We start from the raw sequence: 15,259 nt of genomic DNA on the forward strand, positions 1-15,259 counted from the left end.
GAGTGACGATGAAGAGATGCTTAATATAAAACAACAATTGAGGGAAGCGGAAACTGAGAAAAGACGTCTTACCAAAATCAAAATTGTTGAGTTTACAAGAAGTATGATTATGCTGAAAACCATATACATACCATGTTAAATAAAAACCCGTGATAATTTAAATAACTGCAGGGTGATTATTTTACCCTAAGACGAATCTGTGTTTATACGTTAAGATAAATAAATTGAAGAGCAGCGAGGGCTTTAGTCAGCGTGCTGTTATTGTCATTATCACTCAAAGGCATGTATTTACTTTTATTACATGTTAAACTATAGCACAGTACGGATGAAAATCAGGGTAAGCTTCCGTCTATACACTGGATTTCTAATTTGCATAAACATCCTTCATCGGTAATTCATGCTACTGTTCCACTACAAATATTTCATTTCTAGCTGCCATAATAGGCACTTGATTCTGGCAAGATTTCTTCAGTCAGTATTTATGTTCCGTAAATAAGAGTAAAACAAAAACCGATCCCAAACGATCAGAAACAATATTTACATTCTCCCTACATTTTGACAACTTCGAAAGGAAAGGCGCCAGAGGATGGATATTCAGCAGTAAAAGCCACGCTCCAAGCAGTATGAGCATGGACGCGAACAATACCTATACATACTCATGTACGCACACAGATAAAAAGCAAACAAGTAGAGCAAAACGAACGAACAAACAAAGTAAAACAATGGGGCACTGCTCACTATTGGTAATAGGAGACGGTTGTAAAAGTGGGAGGGGAATGGGAGCAAGCAAACCAGCATACCAGATAACGTACATAACATGCAATACGAGAGGGTCAAAACGCAAGTTGAAAATAGGGGCACCGCCTTAGAACGGTCAGTAATCTATACAGGACTGAAAACGCGTTTGAAACGGAGACCTGTTTGACACATTGAACGTCGAGATGACATCACTACGTCATTTCTGAGGTCGTGTCATATTTCACATCCCAACTAAACAAGAGTTTGCTCTATTTCCGATAGAAAAGTCGTAAGTATATAATAAAACAAAATATGTGCGATTTATAAAAAGAACTTGTTAACAAATGGAAAGGAAATGTACTGTGAATATAAGAAATGAAATTATTTTTTCCACTCTAGCACCGGCGTAGATAGAATTATATTACAGTAAAATTGCATGTTAAATGTTGTTAGACATGGGAATGAATTAAATGCGAGATATTTGTCGTTTTAATTATTATTAACTCCCATAAAATGACAGCATATTATATGCAGTTGGATAGAAAACATTTTCAGACTAAAATTGAACCTTGCATAATGAAGTCACCGACTCTCTTAACGTTTTCATTTCAAGCTCTTCCCATCTTTCACCGCCGACAGATCCGAGCGTTTTAAGCTGGAAATCAAAAGAATTGTACCACTTATGTGCTACTGATTCTTTTTAAAGAAGGGACTTTACATTAGGTACTTTACAGTGGCCAGTGTTTTACAACCGCGGACTAAACCGCATATTAAGACGCTACGATATAGACATGCGGAATCATAATGAAACAGCTTCAACAATATTTTTAAACATCACATGTGTTTCAGTGCATGGAGTACTTTAACACATTTTTGATATGAGCCGCACCATGAGAAAACCAACATAGTGCATTTGCGACCAGGATGGGTCCATGCTGTTCACTTTCAAAGCATATTTCAATAAGAGAAACCGTTAGCGAACAGCATGGATCCTGACCAGACTGCGCGGATGCGCAGGCTGGTCTTGGTCCATGCTGGTTGCAAATGCACTATGTTGGTTTTCTCATGGTGCGGCTCATATTAATTTTTACGTTAAACTTAAATTCAGATCAATTATTCTTAACTTGACTGTCGGTTGAATGAACCGGAAGTAAAAATCAAATGATTATCCTGTGTTGATTGCCATCTGTAACGGTTAAACAATGTTAACAATATTGCGTGCTTCATACCAAAGTGCAAGCCAATTATTTAAGGAGTCAGGTTGTCGTGAAGATTTACGACAATGTTTACGACAAAGTTAATGTGTTTGTATATTTATTTTTCTGAAGAAAAAAAACATTAACCTGTCTCTGATCTGATGCTTAATGGTTTTATAATACTGAAATAATGAATAAATTACCGCAGAAACGTTACAAAACATTATTGCCTCGACGTCATGACATTACAAGTGGGTGACCGCGCAAAATTAATAGCTCTAATCTTGAAAGTACGTAATTAGGGGCATTTTTTCATTTGAACTATATTTAAACAGCCAATATTTGCCAAAATATTTTATGAGTCTTTTGCTCTGAATAATGATTGTGGCAACGTTAAATGACGCAACGCCGCTAAATGTCGCAACCACCGTTAAATGTCGCAAGGTTGACGTTAAATGCCGCAACCACCGCTAAATGTCGCAAAATCGTCTGCCGCTAAATGTCGCACCTTTAACGTTAAATGTCGCAAAAATTTGCCTACCGTTATATGTCGCAACACCAACGCTAAATGTCGCACTTCCTATTTGACACTGTGACTATCAATTCCTTGTGTATATTTACTTTTTTGAGGGAAGAAAAATTAACAGGTTTATGTAATACAAATAATTATCTTAATGATAAGTGTTGTTACGTATAGCAACAAGCGGGCCTTGTTGCCACAGTTGCCACAATGATCAATATTTTGCGGCTTATATGTAGTTATATTGAAATGTTATAAGGAATGTAAGAAAATTGATGATGGTAACTGATGTTATTGGGAATATACTTGAGTGAAAGGTTACTTTACTTATTACGGCATTTTTTCTAATAAAACTGGAAAGTTTGATTTGTAATACATTTTTTCCGTTTCCATTGATAATTTTATATCCTGAAACTATGCTCTAAAATTGTTCAAATTTCAGTAGAAAATAGTGACTTCTAGAACTAAATTTATGTTACCATGGAAACAAATCTCGTAAACTATATATCTAAATGTAAAATTCGGAAGCGTTGACACTGGTCTATTTAAGGAACATAGCTTCAGAATTTTATCTGTATTTTCGACACTAGTTACGAGAATAATAATTGCAAGCATAATTATTCTTTTTCCATAAAATGTCAGATTAGGAGTACTGCTGAAAGTATTTTAAGTTATGATATTTGTTTAAATAAATGCAAATAACACGAACATATTACTTACTTTAGAAATAAAATATTTTGAAGCTACATTAAACGAGAAAGGTGATTTTATTTAATCTTTTTTTTTTTTCAAGAAATTACGATAAAAAGCAAGACATAAGATATTTTAAACGTCACTGTTGCCATGGTTACTTTAAACGTTTAGGAACTGAACCCCTCGAAAAACCCGTTATCTTACGTAGTTGTTTCCATCCGTTACCATGGAAACACGAGCTCCGCGACATATACATTTTAAGCATATTTTAGAAAGCTAACGCGCATACTAATAAAATTATCAACTACGCAAACTTCTACGGATAACAGTGAAACCGAAATACACTGAAAAGTGTTTAAATGTAGGGATAACGCACGTTTTGTTTTCGTGTTATAACATCTGCAGAATCCCGGGGAAATGGTGGGTGCCGGAACCCGGTAGGGCGAGGATACCAACGTATTTTGAGGGATTCTGAATATGTTATAACACGAAATGAACATGCGCTAAAATATAATGCTATTCAAGCATAAAACGCGTGAAACTGATAAACGAATACATTGTCTCTCAACGTCATTGAATTTCAACGAAATGTCTGAGTTTTTTTACGTTGACGTCACTTCCTTTTTGAATTATCCGTTTTGGGCCCAAATGACGTTTACGCTTTGCCATGGAACGCGCATATATAAAATAAATGTTTTAACAGCACGTGAGCGCGAGAATCTCTCTGTTAACACATGTATTGTCTCCTGTTTAAACATATCCCGAAAAGTGACAAGAACAGCAGTTTTATGCTAGAATATTCGTATTTTTCTTCTTCTTTCAATATAAAATACCTTTGGAGGGTCATGTACTTCAAACCTGGATAAAACTTGTATTCAAAGGGACAGAGATAAACAAACTTGAGACTGTAGCAGCTAAAACATTAACTTACACGAGATACAATATATTGCTATGGATCAATTAATTTGAATTTACCCTGGTAACAAGGTATAGTACCTCCTTAATATCCAAATGAATTGTTCGAGTTTATATAACTATTTTTACCGATGAAATTTATATCTCCACGTTATTACAAACAGAACACAATTTTGTTTTTAACTGATATCGGATATGAGACATCAAGAAACTATTTTATCATTTATTCTTCCTGTTGCCTGTTCGCGCATTGGTCGATCTTTCATATCGTCCAGCACAACAGCGGTGTACGGAGTGTTAATTAGCACTCGGTTACAGGTAAGATTTTCATTTTGTATTTTTCATAAAATGAATTGTATCAAAAAGAAATCCAGTGAAATTGATTTTTCCTAAACACTTGTCGCCATCATATACAAATCCTTTTGTATTAACATAATGTAACACAGAAGAAGTTTGTTTTTTGTTTGGTTTAACGTCAAATCGACACAATTGTAGGACATGGCAATTTTCGCGCCTTTTATGGTGGAGACAGACCCCAGGTGTCCCTTCATGTATTATTTCGGACGGCCTCTGGGTAGAACCAACGACATTCCGTAAGCCAGCTGAATTGGCTTCCATAAATGAAGAATTCAAAATCACGAGCGAGGTTCGAACATTGGTGTGGGGCATATGATTTGAAGTTAGAGACCTTAATTATTATAACGACAAAACAGAAGAGATACATGTATGCAGGCGCGTAGCTGCTATTACGCAGATACGCAGCTGCGTAGTGAAAATCTGTAAAGCATACACAATTAAACTGTCTAATTTAATTTATCCTGTCACTTGCAGTATTTTCGACCCGATATCAGGGTGCCGTATATCTTTCTTGATATACCGTCAGTTGACACGTGACCAGTGATATACGGTCAGTTGGTTGATCATGTGACCTTATGATCGATATTGTTGTCATAAGAAATTTTGCATTTAAAACCCTCACCATTGTGTTGGAAATGTCCGAACTAAGAAAATAAGTGGTCAAATAATGAGTTTTTATTCAAAAACGAAGAAGTAATTGCGATTTTGTCGGTGATTACGTTATTATATAAGTGACGTCATTACGAATATGACGTCATTAAAACAGTTGTCGCACACTTATTTTTGTAAAATAAATTGCCAAATATCGGAAAATGAAGTAATGACAAGATAAATAGAATAATAGGTTAGTGCCTAAGATGGAGAAAGTTTATCTGGCTCGGCTCCGGACGTTATCAGGTTCGCCTTCGGCTCACCCGATAACCTCCTCCACCTCGCCAGATAAACTTTCTCATCTACGGCACTAACCTATTTATAACGTGCATTGAAATCTGCCAATAATTGTCTTTGTAGTTTTATAACAATTCAGGTACAGTCATTATCCCACTATTAATCCTGACCATGTGAAATATTACATTCGTACGCCGTCTATGCCAACGGTTTAATACGTAATCCTGTTGGGGCCATTTATAATGTCGACATTACGAAGTGACACCCGACAATCGCAAACGACGGCGACAATCCCAAACGACAATGTCGCGGTATCCACTTTGAAATGTCGCCTTTCAAAAGCACGATATATCGCGATGTCACTTCGCGTTGTCGAGCGTCGTTTCGCACTGTCGCTATGTCACTTCGTATTGTCGCGATGTCACTTCGCGTTGTCGTGTGTCGATCCTGCAAACGCGACGGCGACATTTTCAAACGACATGCGATAATCACAAACGACGCTCGCCACGCGAAGTGACATTTTCCAGATGTCGTATCGTATGTCGCGTGTCGCAGGTTTGGGTGAGGGTCGACGCGCGACAATTCCAAACGATACACGACACGCGAAGTGACACTCGACAATACGAAGCGACATTTTCATAATGTCGTATCGCATGTCGCCCGTCTACCGGTGAAAGGGTAAGATAAAAAGCTGCATTTCCGTACTTTTCCGTACGTAAAATGTCCGTGTTTTTCATTAACTTCAAATAATTGTAGAATGTTCCAAACTCAAGATAATAACTTTTATAAATTAAATTCAAACATTATCTAAACGGATATGTAACTTGTATAATTTTACCGCCGACGGTTTCGTCGGAGGACCGTCTCAAAATGTATCAGTTTTCGTGAAAATATGCATACATCTTCATATATTAAATAGAGGGGTGGTCCTTGTCTGAGGAGACATATCTTCATAATCTGATGTCCGATTTTAATAAATGGTACTTTGTTGCAAAGGGCAAGCCAGTACAAAAAGAAAAGAGGCCACGTCAGGTTCGAACCCGGTCGGCTAGGGGTCAAGGCCATAGGTCAAATTCCGGTAATATTCTCAAAATATAAACTTGTCAGCGCAGTCAAGACGGTCCTGAAAATCCAAGCACTATCTTCACTAAGTCCAATGACACCACTGGAGCAATTCTCACGGCTCCCCGGGTCGGGTCAGCTTAGTCTTGGCCAGCACCTTACCGTATATAACAAGGTAAATCATTTTCTGATACCTGTCCAGAGCTCTGATGGCCTCATATGGACTTGTAAGCAGCTTAAATGTAAAGCCAAGTCATCTACGAACATATTCATATATATATGTGGTATAGGTAGGTACCTGGGATGTACAGACTCGAACAAGGGTCAAAATCTAACAAAGTGTCATTATCAACTGAAATTCAGTATAAATTACAATAATAATAATTTAAAAAAAAGTAGGACATGTATCAGACAATGATCAAACTTTTGTTATATGTGGTAGGGTGCTGGCCAAGACTAATCTGACTCGACCCGGGGAGCCATGAAAATTGCTCCAATGGTGTCATTGGACTCAGTGAAGGTAGTGCTTGGGTTTTCAGGACCGTCTTGACTGCGCTGACAAGTTCATATTTTGAGAATATTACCGGATTTTGACCATGAACTCTAGCGGACCGGGTTCGAACCTGACGTGACCTCTTTTCTCTAGGTACTGGCTTGCCCTTTGCAACAAGGTATCATTTATTAAAATCGGACATCAGGTTATGAAGATATGGCTCCTCAGACAAGGACCACCTCTCTTTTTAATATATGAAGAAGTATGCATATTTTCACGAAAACTGATACATTTTGAGACGGTCCTCCGACGAAACCGTCGGCGGTAAAATTATACAAGTTACATATCCGTTTAGACAATGTTTGAATTTAATTTATAAACGTTATTTCATTAAAGTATCTTGTGTCTGGAACATTCTACAATTAGTTGAAGTTAATGAAAACATGGACATTTTACGTACGGAAAAGAACGGAAATACAGCTTTTTATTTTACCCTTTCACCGGTAGACGAGCGACATGCGATACGACATTATGAAAATGTCGCTTCGTATTGTCGAGTGTCACTTCGCGTGTCGTGTATCGTTTGGAATTGTCGCGCGTCGACCCTCACCCAAACCCGCGACACGCGACATACGATACGACATTTGGAAAATGTCACTTCGCGTTGTCGAGCGTCGTTTGTGATTATCGCATGTCGTTTGAAAATGTCGCCGTCGCGTTTGCAGGATCGACACACGACAACGCGAAGTGACATCGCGACAATACGAAGTGACATAGCGACAATGCGATACGACGCTCGACAACGCGAAGTGACATCGCGATATATCGTGCTTTTGAAAGGCGACATTTCAAAGTGGATACCGCGACATTGTCGTTTGGGATTGTCGCCGTCGTTTGCGATTGTCGGGTGTCACTTCGCGTTGTCGTGTGTCGACCCCGCAAACGCGACGGCGACATTATAAATGGTCCGAACAGGATTCCGTAGTTTAAAGAGTCAAATTTCTATAATACAATTATAATAGATTCTACCATGTCAAAAATTGATAAACTGTTGGTTGAGAAATCGGCAAATAGACATTTCAAGGCTAAAAGCTTCCGAATACTTAGTAGGACAATTTGTATAACATTGCAGACGTAATTTGTCACGCATAATACTTATTATGTAGTTTTTCAGATATCATAGATATATCTTAAAATTGTACTTAAATGTATGAAATTATCAATATTGTAGAAAATAAAATATTATAGAAATCAAATAATTACACCTAGTTAAATCCTGCGCGTATTGCCAAGGTTTGACACCGGTACAAGTAATCTGACAACCAAATTCACAGTGAGATAAATATGTTTTTTTTATAATTGGGGATTACAGTTATTTCAATGGCCTTATAGGTAACTAGATTGTATGTATTATGAAGAGAAGACCTTAAACAACATTCTAAAAAATTGTCCAATCAAGATTTCAGTGTAATACTTGGTTTTAGATGTCGTTGACATATATCAACAATCACGCTATGTTTTTAACATTTTTTTATGATTCAATATTGTTGTTAAAATGTCTACCCAATGCTAATGTTAAAGCCTGAAATTTTCATTTTTTCGCACTTCGCCATAGTGATCTCGCGCTTCTTCATCATGAGCAAGTTCGGCGATATATGACCATTTTGTGTCGATTCGCCGTAAAATCCAACTCACTCACTCATCATGAGCAGGCGATACGCGAAGCGCAGAATCATGATGTCAAAGCGCGAAATCATGACGGCAAAGCGCGAGAGATCACGATGACGAAGCGTGAAATTGAGATTTTAACATGCGCGAAATCACGATGCAAAGCACGAAATTGCTAAAGTTTCGCGATCTCGTCATTCGCCATTGTTATCTCGTGCTTCTCATATTGTTGATGTAATGAAGACGTCGCTGTACCGGAATGCTTTCCCTATGCAAGGTACACATGTATCAGTTTCAGATTTGGTACTGTAACAGTCTCAGGAAAAATGTGCAGACTCGATCGGGATTCGAACCTCGGAACTTCGACTTACCGTGCCAACGTTCTACCAATTTAGCTACTGAGGCCACCTGATACAAAAACCGCTACAGTACATTTGTATCAGTATCATGAAACTTAGCATGTCTTTGTTGACTAGTCTAGTATTCAGTTTTGAGTTATGGCAAATTCCTTGTTACAGCTAACAGACATACATGCAGACGTATCTCTTGAATGATATATCCAGTCATAATGATATTTTCAAAGTGTGCCACCACTAACCATTTGTTTTGAATTAATACTTGCACATAATATATAACATGGATTTCTAAACCACAGATTGCACGTGCAATATTACGCACATACCTAGTAAAATAAAACATTTTATATGAATAAGGTTTTCGAGCTATGTTTTTGCTTCAAATACACGCTAAAATGCACCATTTGCCTTTCTCATATTGATAAATAATCAAGAGGAGGATACACCGACCCCCACCCCCTCCCCATTACGTCTGCGTACTACGAAAAATGCCCTAGCTACGCGCCTGGTATGGATATTTTGCAGTCAAAATATATGCTTCAAAGTTACCATGTTTTCTACAACTTTATTCATGAAAATAGATAACAGGTCTGTGCATGCTTCCGTTTTTCATGTTTGTTTTGTATCAACTTCATTACATACGTATGTGTCATATTTAAGAAATGAGACTCTAATGCCTATTTACAATACAACATACAATAATTATTATGTAACAAGATCCTTTGGAAACTTAAGGCGCAACCAAGCGATATAGTAGCCAGACGCGGTTTGATTGAGTCTGTTCATGAAATGGTGTCACAAACCTAACATCCAATAGTCCATTTTAGCAATTCAGACATTCCATGATGCAGCTTTTGTGTCTGTTATTGTCGGCGCTTATCGGACTCAGTGTACAGCAGTGTGATCCAAAAACATGCTTCATACCAAACTGCCGCTGTTACAACGATCGCTCACCTCCAGGCGGTCTTACGGTCAGTAAATTATGTGTTTTAAACCTTAAGAATGAGTGCATGGGTTACTGTTTGAGGAAGTAAATGAAAGAATTGCATGTTTGGTCGATTGACGTCACAGGCTTACTTTACAACAGAATGAAAAACAGGAATTCCTGTCTCTTTTTTTTTTGTCGTTGAATAATCACTTTCTGATTGTCATAAGAACTTATTTATATCCTTTTTTTTAGATTAGTCCATTCAGATACATCATTTAAAGCCATGAACAGTCTTGCTTTTACCATGAACTCGTAAAAAAAGATTTACTGCCTACATGTATCGACTTGTTTGACTTTTGTATTTTTCACATCAGCTAGTTTGACTTTTGTACTTTCACAGATGTCTGAAACTCCGCAGATTGTGATGGTATCATTTGAAGGTACAATAAATACGGAGAATATCAAATCCTACCGACCTATCTTTTCTGGCGTAACGAATCCAAACAATTGTCCGGCAAGGGGAACATTCTTTATAGAAGATTCCGGTACTGATTACGAGATCGTCAAGGAACTGAGTGATGATGGTCACGAAATAGGGATTACATCAGTCGATGGGAATGCCCCGACTACACCTGATGGATGGATAGATATGATAAAAAGTAAGAGCAGCTTGCACTTAATATTAAAATGATTAATTCTTTTGGAAGACGTTCTTTGTATAAAGAACGGAATTTTAATAGTACCTGTTACATGTGTTGAATTGAAGTATCTTAAAAACACAGAAAAGAAGTTGTATAATTCTTCCACTCTTTTCACTTACTTATTCCATGACATTTTGCTTATTTACAGAGATGCTATCTCAGCTGGTAGGGTATGGAATTGATGTGAAAAATGTGAAAGGAGTAAGGGCACTGCCGGGAGGAGATTACGAGTTAACTGGTATAAAATATTTTAATATTTTGCCTTTTTGTAGGTCGTCATGTTAACAAGGATACGCCGTTAAGGAATGAAACAGAAAGTTAATTAGTGTCGATTTAAGTGATTGTATATGTGCTGTTTTACCTTATCGAGTCACGAGTTCATCTTAACTACAAAAATTCACCTTTTCAACATACCGAATCACGTGTACATCTTACTTAGCTACAGATGTACCTTTTTAGCGCACCTTGTCATGTACAAATCTTGATTAGCAACAACCCTTTCAGCATACGGAAATACGTGTACATTTGATTGCAAAATAGTTGTGCATAAAACAAAGGCACAGCATTGGTTGTTGGTCGTTTATTCTTACAATATTTCACAGTGTAACTGCACTAACTAGTTTGAAACGGAAAAGACCTTGTAACAGAAATTGCAAGTAACATTTTCCGGGTTTTAATGAATTAAGCAGAATGGTACTTACGCCATCAACATATTTAAAGAACTTAGACAAAGTTGCAATAGGAAAAGTCACGTTTGATGAACACAGTCTCAAAAACGAAACTGTATTTGTATAGAAGATAAGCAATCACACACAATACATAATAGAAACATTCAGAGAAAGAAAAAGACAGAACCAAGGCTTAAATGAACACGGTAGAGCAATACTGAAAAACGCCTACTGGCAAACTCACCACTTGTTAATTTAACGTATTAATGTCACTGCAACGACAGATTTGCTTTCCGATCAGATACTTTTTACATGGCATTGCTGTCAAGAATGAAACGCAAACAGTAATATATATTTCTTCTCCATTTCTCCAGGTATTAGCAGAAACGAAATGTTATATGATTCGTCATGTTCTAACGCTGGATTGTCAACCGCAGGCACGCTTACCTGGCCGTATACATTTGACTACATGCCAACAGCTAGATGCGATAACGGAAAGGAACCGACTTCTCGGTTCCCAGGTACATATGAACTTTTAACAAAGAAAAAACTGTTCAGTTTAAAAAAGTGAAAATTCGTTGAAAATCTATAACGTAGTTTAAATCCAAACACGCATGTTTACTATTTACTAATTTTCAAACGTTTCGGCTACATGCCTTCTTCAGGGAATAATAATAAACAACGGATATAACGTGATAACTTGTGTTAAGTAAAAATTGCAGGAAACATTGTTGGTTTAAGAGGTATGTTGTAAATATGTCTTTATATAATAACAATTAGCATCATAAAAATAATATTGAATAAAAAGTTCCATACTTGTTTTTAAACTCCTTCCGCCTTTCTCCTTAGAACGAATTCTCGAGTGCCTTTGAAGAAAACTTATCACTTTTTCAGGGAAATGGGAAGTACCAGTTGCTGATCTGCATGATATTAGTGGAGAAAAACTACCATGCCCTGTACCAACAGCCTGCCGAAACATAACAACAAAAAAGGATGCATTTGACCTCTTTTTTAAGGCGTAAGTTTATTGATTGTTACCTTAGATAACCTAATGAAAATAATGTTATTTCTAACATTCTAGGCTTTTCATTTGACCAGTTCATTTTAGAATGGAAAATAATATCCCGTTACTGCTAAATGTTTGTGACTTATGCTGTCGGTATGCTTTTCTTTGTGATACCGACTTGAGTTTTGGCATAAAACAATAAATATATTTAAAGACAGATTCCATAAATTTACATATATTTGCATCAGTAGCATAATAACAGACAATCCACTTCAAAATTACTATTAGTTTCATATTTCAGGTTTTCTGATCATTATAATGGCAATCGAACTCCTTTTCTGATGATTGTTGACACGGCATGGGCAAGCAAGCAAGATTTGAGGGACGGAACGACCGAGTTTCTCCAGTATATTAGAACAGCATTTGGGGTATGTATGATATATAATCAAACTTAATGGCAACGAGTAGATAGAGTCTGGTAGCACAGAATACTTACAGTTCTCTAAAACTATAATGGCTACTTTTTATCCTGGAAAATCATAATCGCTTTGCATATTTTATTATATCTCTAGCTCGTGACTGGACTAAATCAAACAGTGTCTTTATGACTTGGCTTGGTTGCATTCAATGTTTCTAAGGAATCTTCTTTTAGATTTGTACTTTCTCTCTTCAGGAAAACGTTTGGATAGTTCCAATTCTGAGGGCTCTACAGTGGATTCAAACGCCAGTTCCAATTGCCAAATTGACTACCTTCGCACCGTGGCAGTGTTGATGTTTTCCGTCAAACTTACGAAAAAAGTTGATTATATGTCATTGTTCTAAACTTACGGAATAATTGTTTATTTAAGTTTATTATTCTAAAACGACGCTACGGACTTCTTTCAAAACATTTGTATTAAGCTCGGCTTATAGTTTACTCCTTTCTTTTTTGTTATTTTACAACCTTCAACCGCTCCTTCACTCATGCTCAGTAAGAAATCAAAGTAGAACCAGAAAATGGGCTTGTATAGAAGTTAAATAACCTTTTGCCTATCTTTGTTGTGTAAAAAAATATATTAGTGTCTTATTATTATTTGTTACAATGGTGTTTCCTTTACTAGTATTCAAATATTTTCTTAAATCTATTTTTATTAAGTTGGTACACTAATACATAGCTTGTCAAATACTACAAATATATGAATTCCTTCAGTATGAATTCAAGTATACAATTATATGTGAAACGACACAATTATAGGTCATATGGCGACTTTTCAGCTAGAGCCCAAGTGCCCCTCGGTGCATTATTTCATCACGAGCGGGCACCTGGGTAGAACCATCGACCATCCGTAAGCCAACAGGATGGCTTCCTCACATGAATAATTCAACGCCCCGACGTCTGTATACTATTTACTAGGTAATAAGTATGTAACTGACCTGACAAATGTCAGAGGCAGGATTAGCCCATAATGAATTAGTTCGGCCCGCACTCATTGTAGGTTTTCAAAGTTTATTGTCCGTTCTATACATGTTTACATACATAAAACAATCATTATACATGGAACATACATGCATAGCCAATCTATTAAAGATTTGTAACAGACAATTATTAAAACATTTTACATAGTACAATGAATAGCACACAAATACAGTCCAAACTCGATAACCCGAACTCGCTTAAGTTGAACTCCCGCTTAAGTCGAACATATCTTTCAGTCTCAATCTAAATTTATTCCAATCTGACTTTGTTTAAATTGAACGGCTATGAATCTCCCGCCGGCACATTTAACAGAAAATGACTACAAAATATTGGCGCCAGGCTAAGTTGTATCAACGGACAGATTAGTCGGAGTCTGACCGATGACTGGACGAAGGTTTACGATATTATGACCAATATTATAACCCGAAATAACGGTTGCAGTTTTCGAATCGCATGTATTTCCGGATGCTGACAAAAAAAATGGTACTGATAAGTGAAAACGTTCTAGATGAACTTAAAAGAAATTGAGTAATGTACGTATTTTCAACAACTATTTTGATAGATAGACGAAAAACACTTTAACAGAACATATTTAAAAGAAGTCAAGATTTGTTGCTATTTAACAACGATGAAACCCACAAACAGTCCCCTGGTTGTTTAGGTAATCTCTTAAAGTAATAAGTATTGTGTATTTTCCAACCAGACTTGCGTGTGACGTAAGTCACAATTGCATTGTCATATATTTTGGCAGGTCAAGCACACCCACTCCCCCTAAACACACACACGCATGCACGCACACAAACAAACAAGGAAGCAATGCAGATATGGAAAATTAAAATTAACATGTAGTTTCTGGTGTACATGTAGCTGCTTTAGTTGAAGTAAGAACAAAAGGTCAGTCTTGGAAATTAGGAGTCTGGCTGCTTGAGGCAAGTGGCTGCTTAATACAAATGGCCGCTGAGGCAGGTTCAGCTGTATTCCGCCGACATATTAAAATCCGTCGGCAATGCAATATGTACTATTTACTGAATACACATCCCAGTAATATATTGACGGGGTCGATGCACACCAAAGTGCTCTCAAACATTGCGAATTACAGCAGTAACAAGGACTCCAGCCAATTTTACGACACATAAAAAATGTCCGAAATTTTGATCGTTTATTGTCAGTACATTATGCATTAAACTACCTGCTCTTCTTTTGCGACAAGTATAGATCAAGATTAGTCTGTCTGCACATCCGTGCAGGCTGATCATGGTCTGCACTGCTATTCAGTCAATAAATTTTCAGTGAACATCCCTTCGAATAATAAATGGTACTGCTTAAAATGAATGATAAGTAAGTCCGGTTTAGAAATTAAGTAGGATAAAGGTCAATTGCTCACTGGGCATGTCATACCGTCCCCGTCGATGATTTATGTGGACCAAAACTTGACTAAAGTCCATCGTTTCGGTGTTGAATACATCAGTAACTGAACACCAAAATTATGTTCAAATTTAGAAATTAGTACTTACTTAGTATTTGCACGTCGCAGTGTTAATGTTGTTGGTAGTTATAGCAGTAATAGCAATACTACTGCTGTTGTTTCCATGACTTCTCAACAGTAACAGCAGT

General features: G+C 37.0%; 1 protein-coding gene across 2 annotated transcripts; it reads left to right on the forward strand.

Annotated features, from left to right (window-relative positions):
* The first annotated feature begins 4,234 nt into the window (after positions 1-4,234).
* LOC128556778 (chitin deacetylase 7-like) lies at positions 4,235-13,258 on the forward strand. 2 transcript variants are annotated; one of them, XM_053542462.1, is made up of 8 exons: positions 4,235-4,380; positions 9,714-9,857; positions 10,215-10,473; positions 10,664-10,753; positions 11,558-11,704; positions 12,078-12,201; positions 12,491-12,617; positions 12,863-13,258. In XM_053542462.1, the coding sequence occupies exons 1-8, from the start codon at positions 4,258-4,260 to the stop codon at positions 12,959-12,961; spliced, it is 1,113 nt and encodes a 370-aa protein (XP_053398437.1). In that variant the 5' UTR covers positions 4,235-4,257; the 3' UTR covers positions 12,962-13,258. The 2 variants fall into 2 exon arrangements, with proteins under 2 accessions (XP_053398437.1, XP_053398442.1); XM_053542467.1 differs by having other exon boundaries at positions 4,308-4,380; positions 9,704-9,857.
* The last annotated feature ends 2,001 nt before the right edge of the window (positions 13,259-15,259 follow it).

The sequence above is a fragment of the Mercenaria mercenaria genome, chromosome 1 (genome assembly GCF_021730395.1).
Source record: "Mercenaria mercenaria strain notata chromosome 1, MADL_Memer_1, whole genome shotgun sequence".
Classification (NCBI taxonomy): Eukaryota; Metazoa; Mollusca; class Bivalvia; order Venerida; family Veneridae; genus Mercenaria; species Mercenaria mercenaria.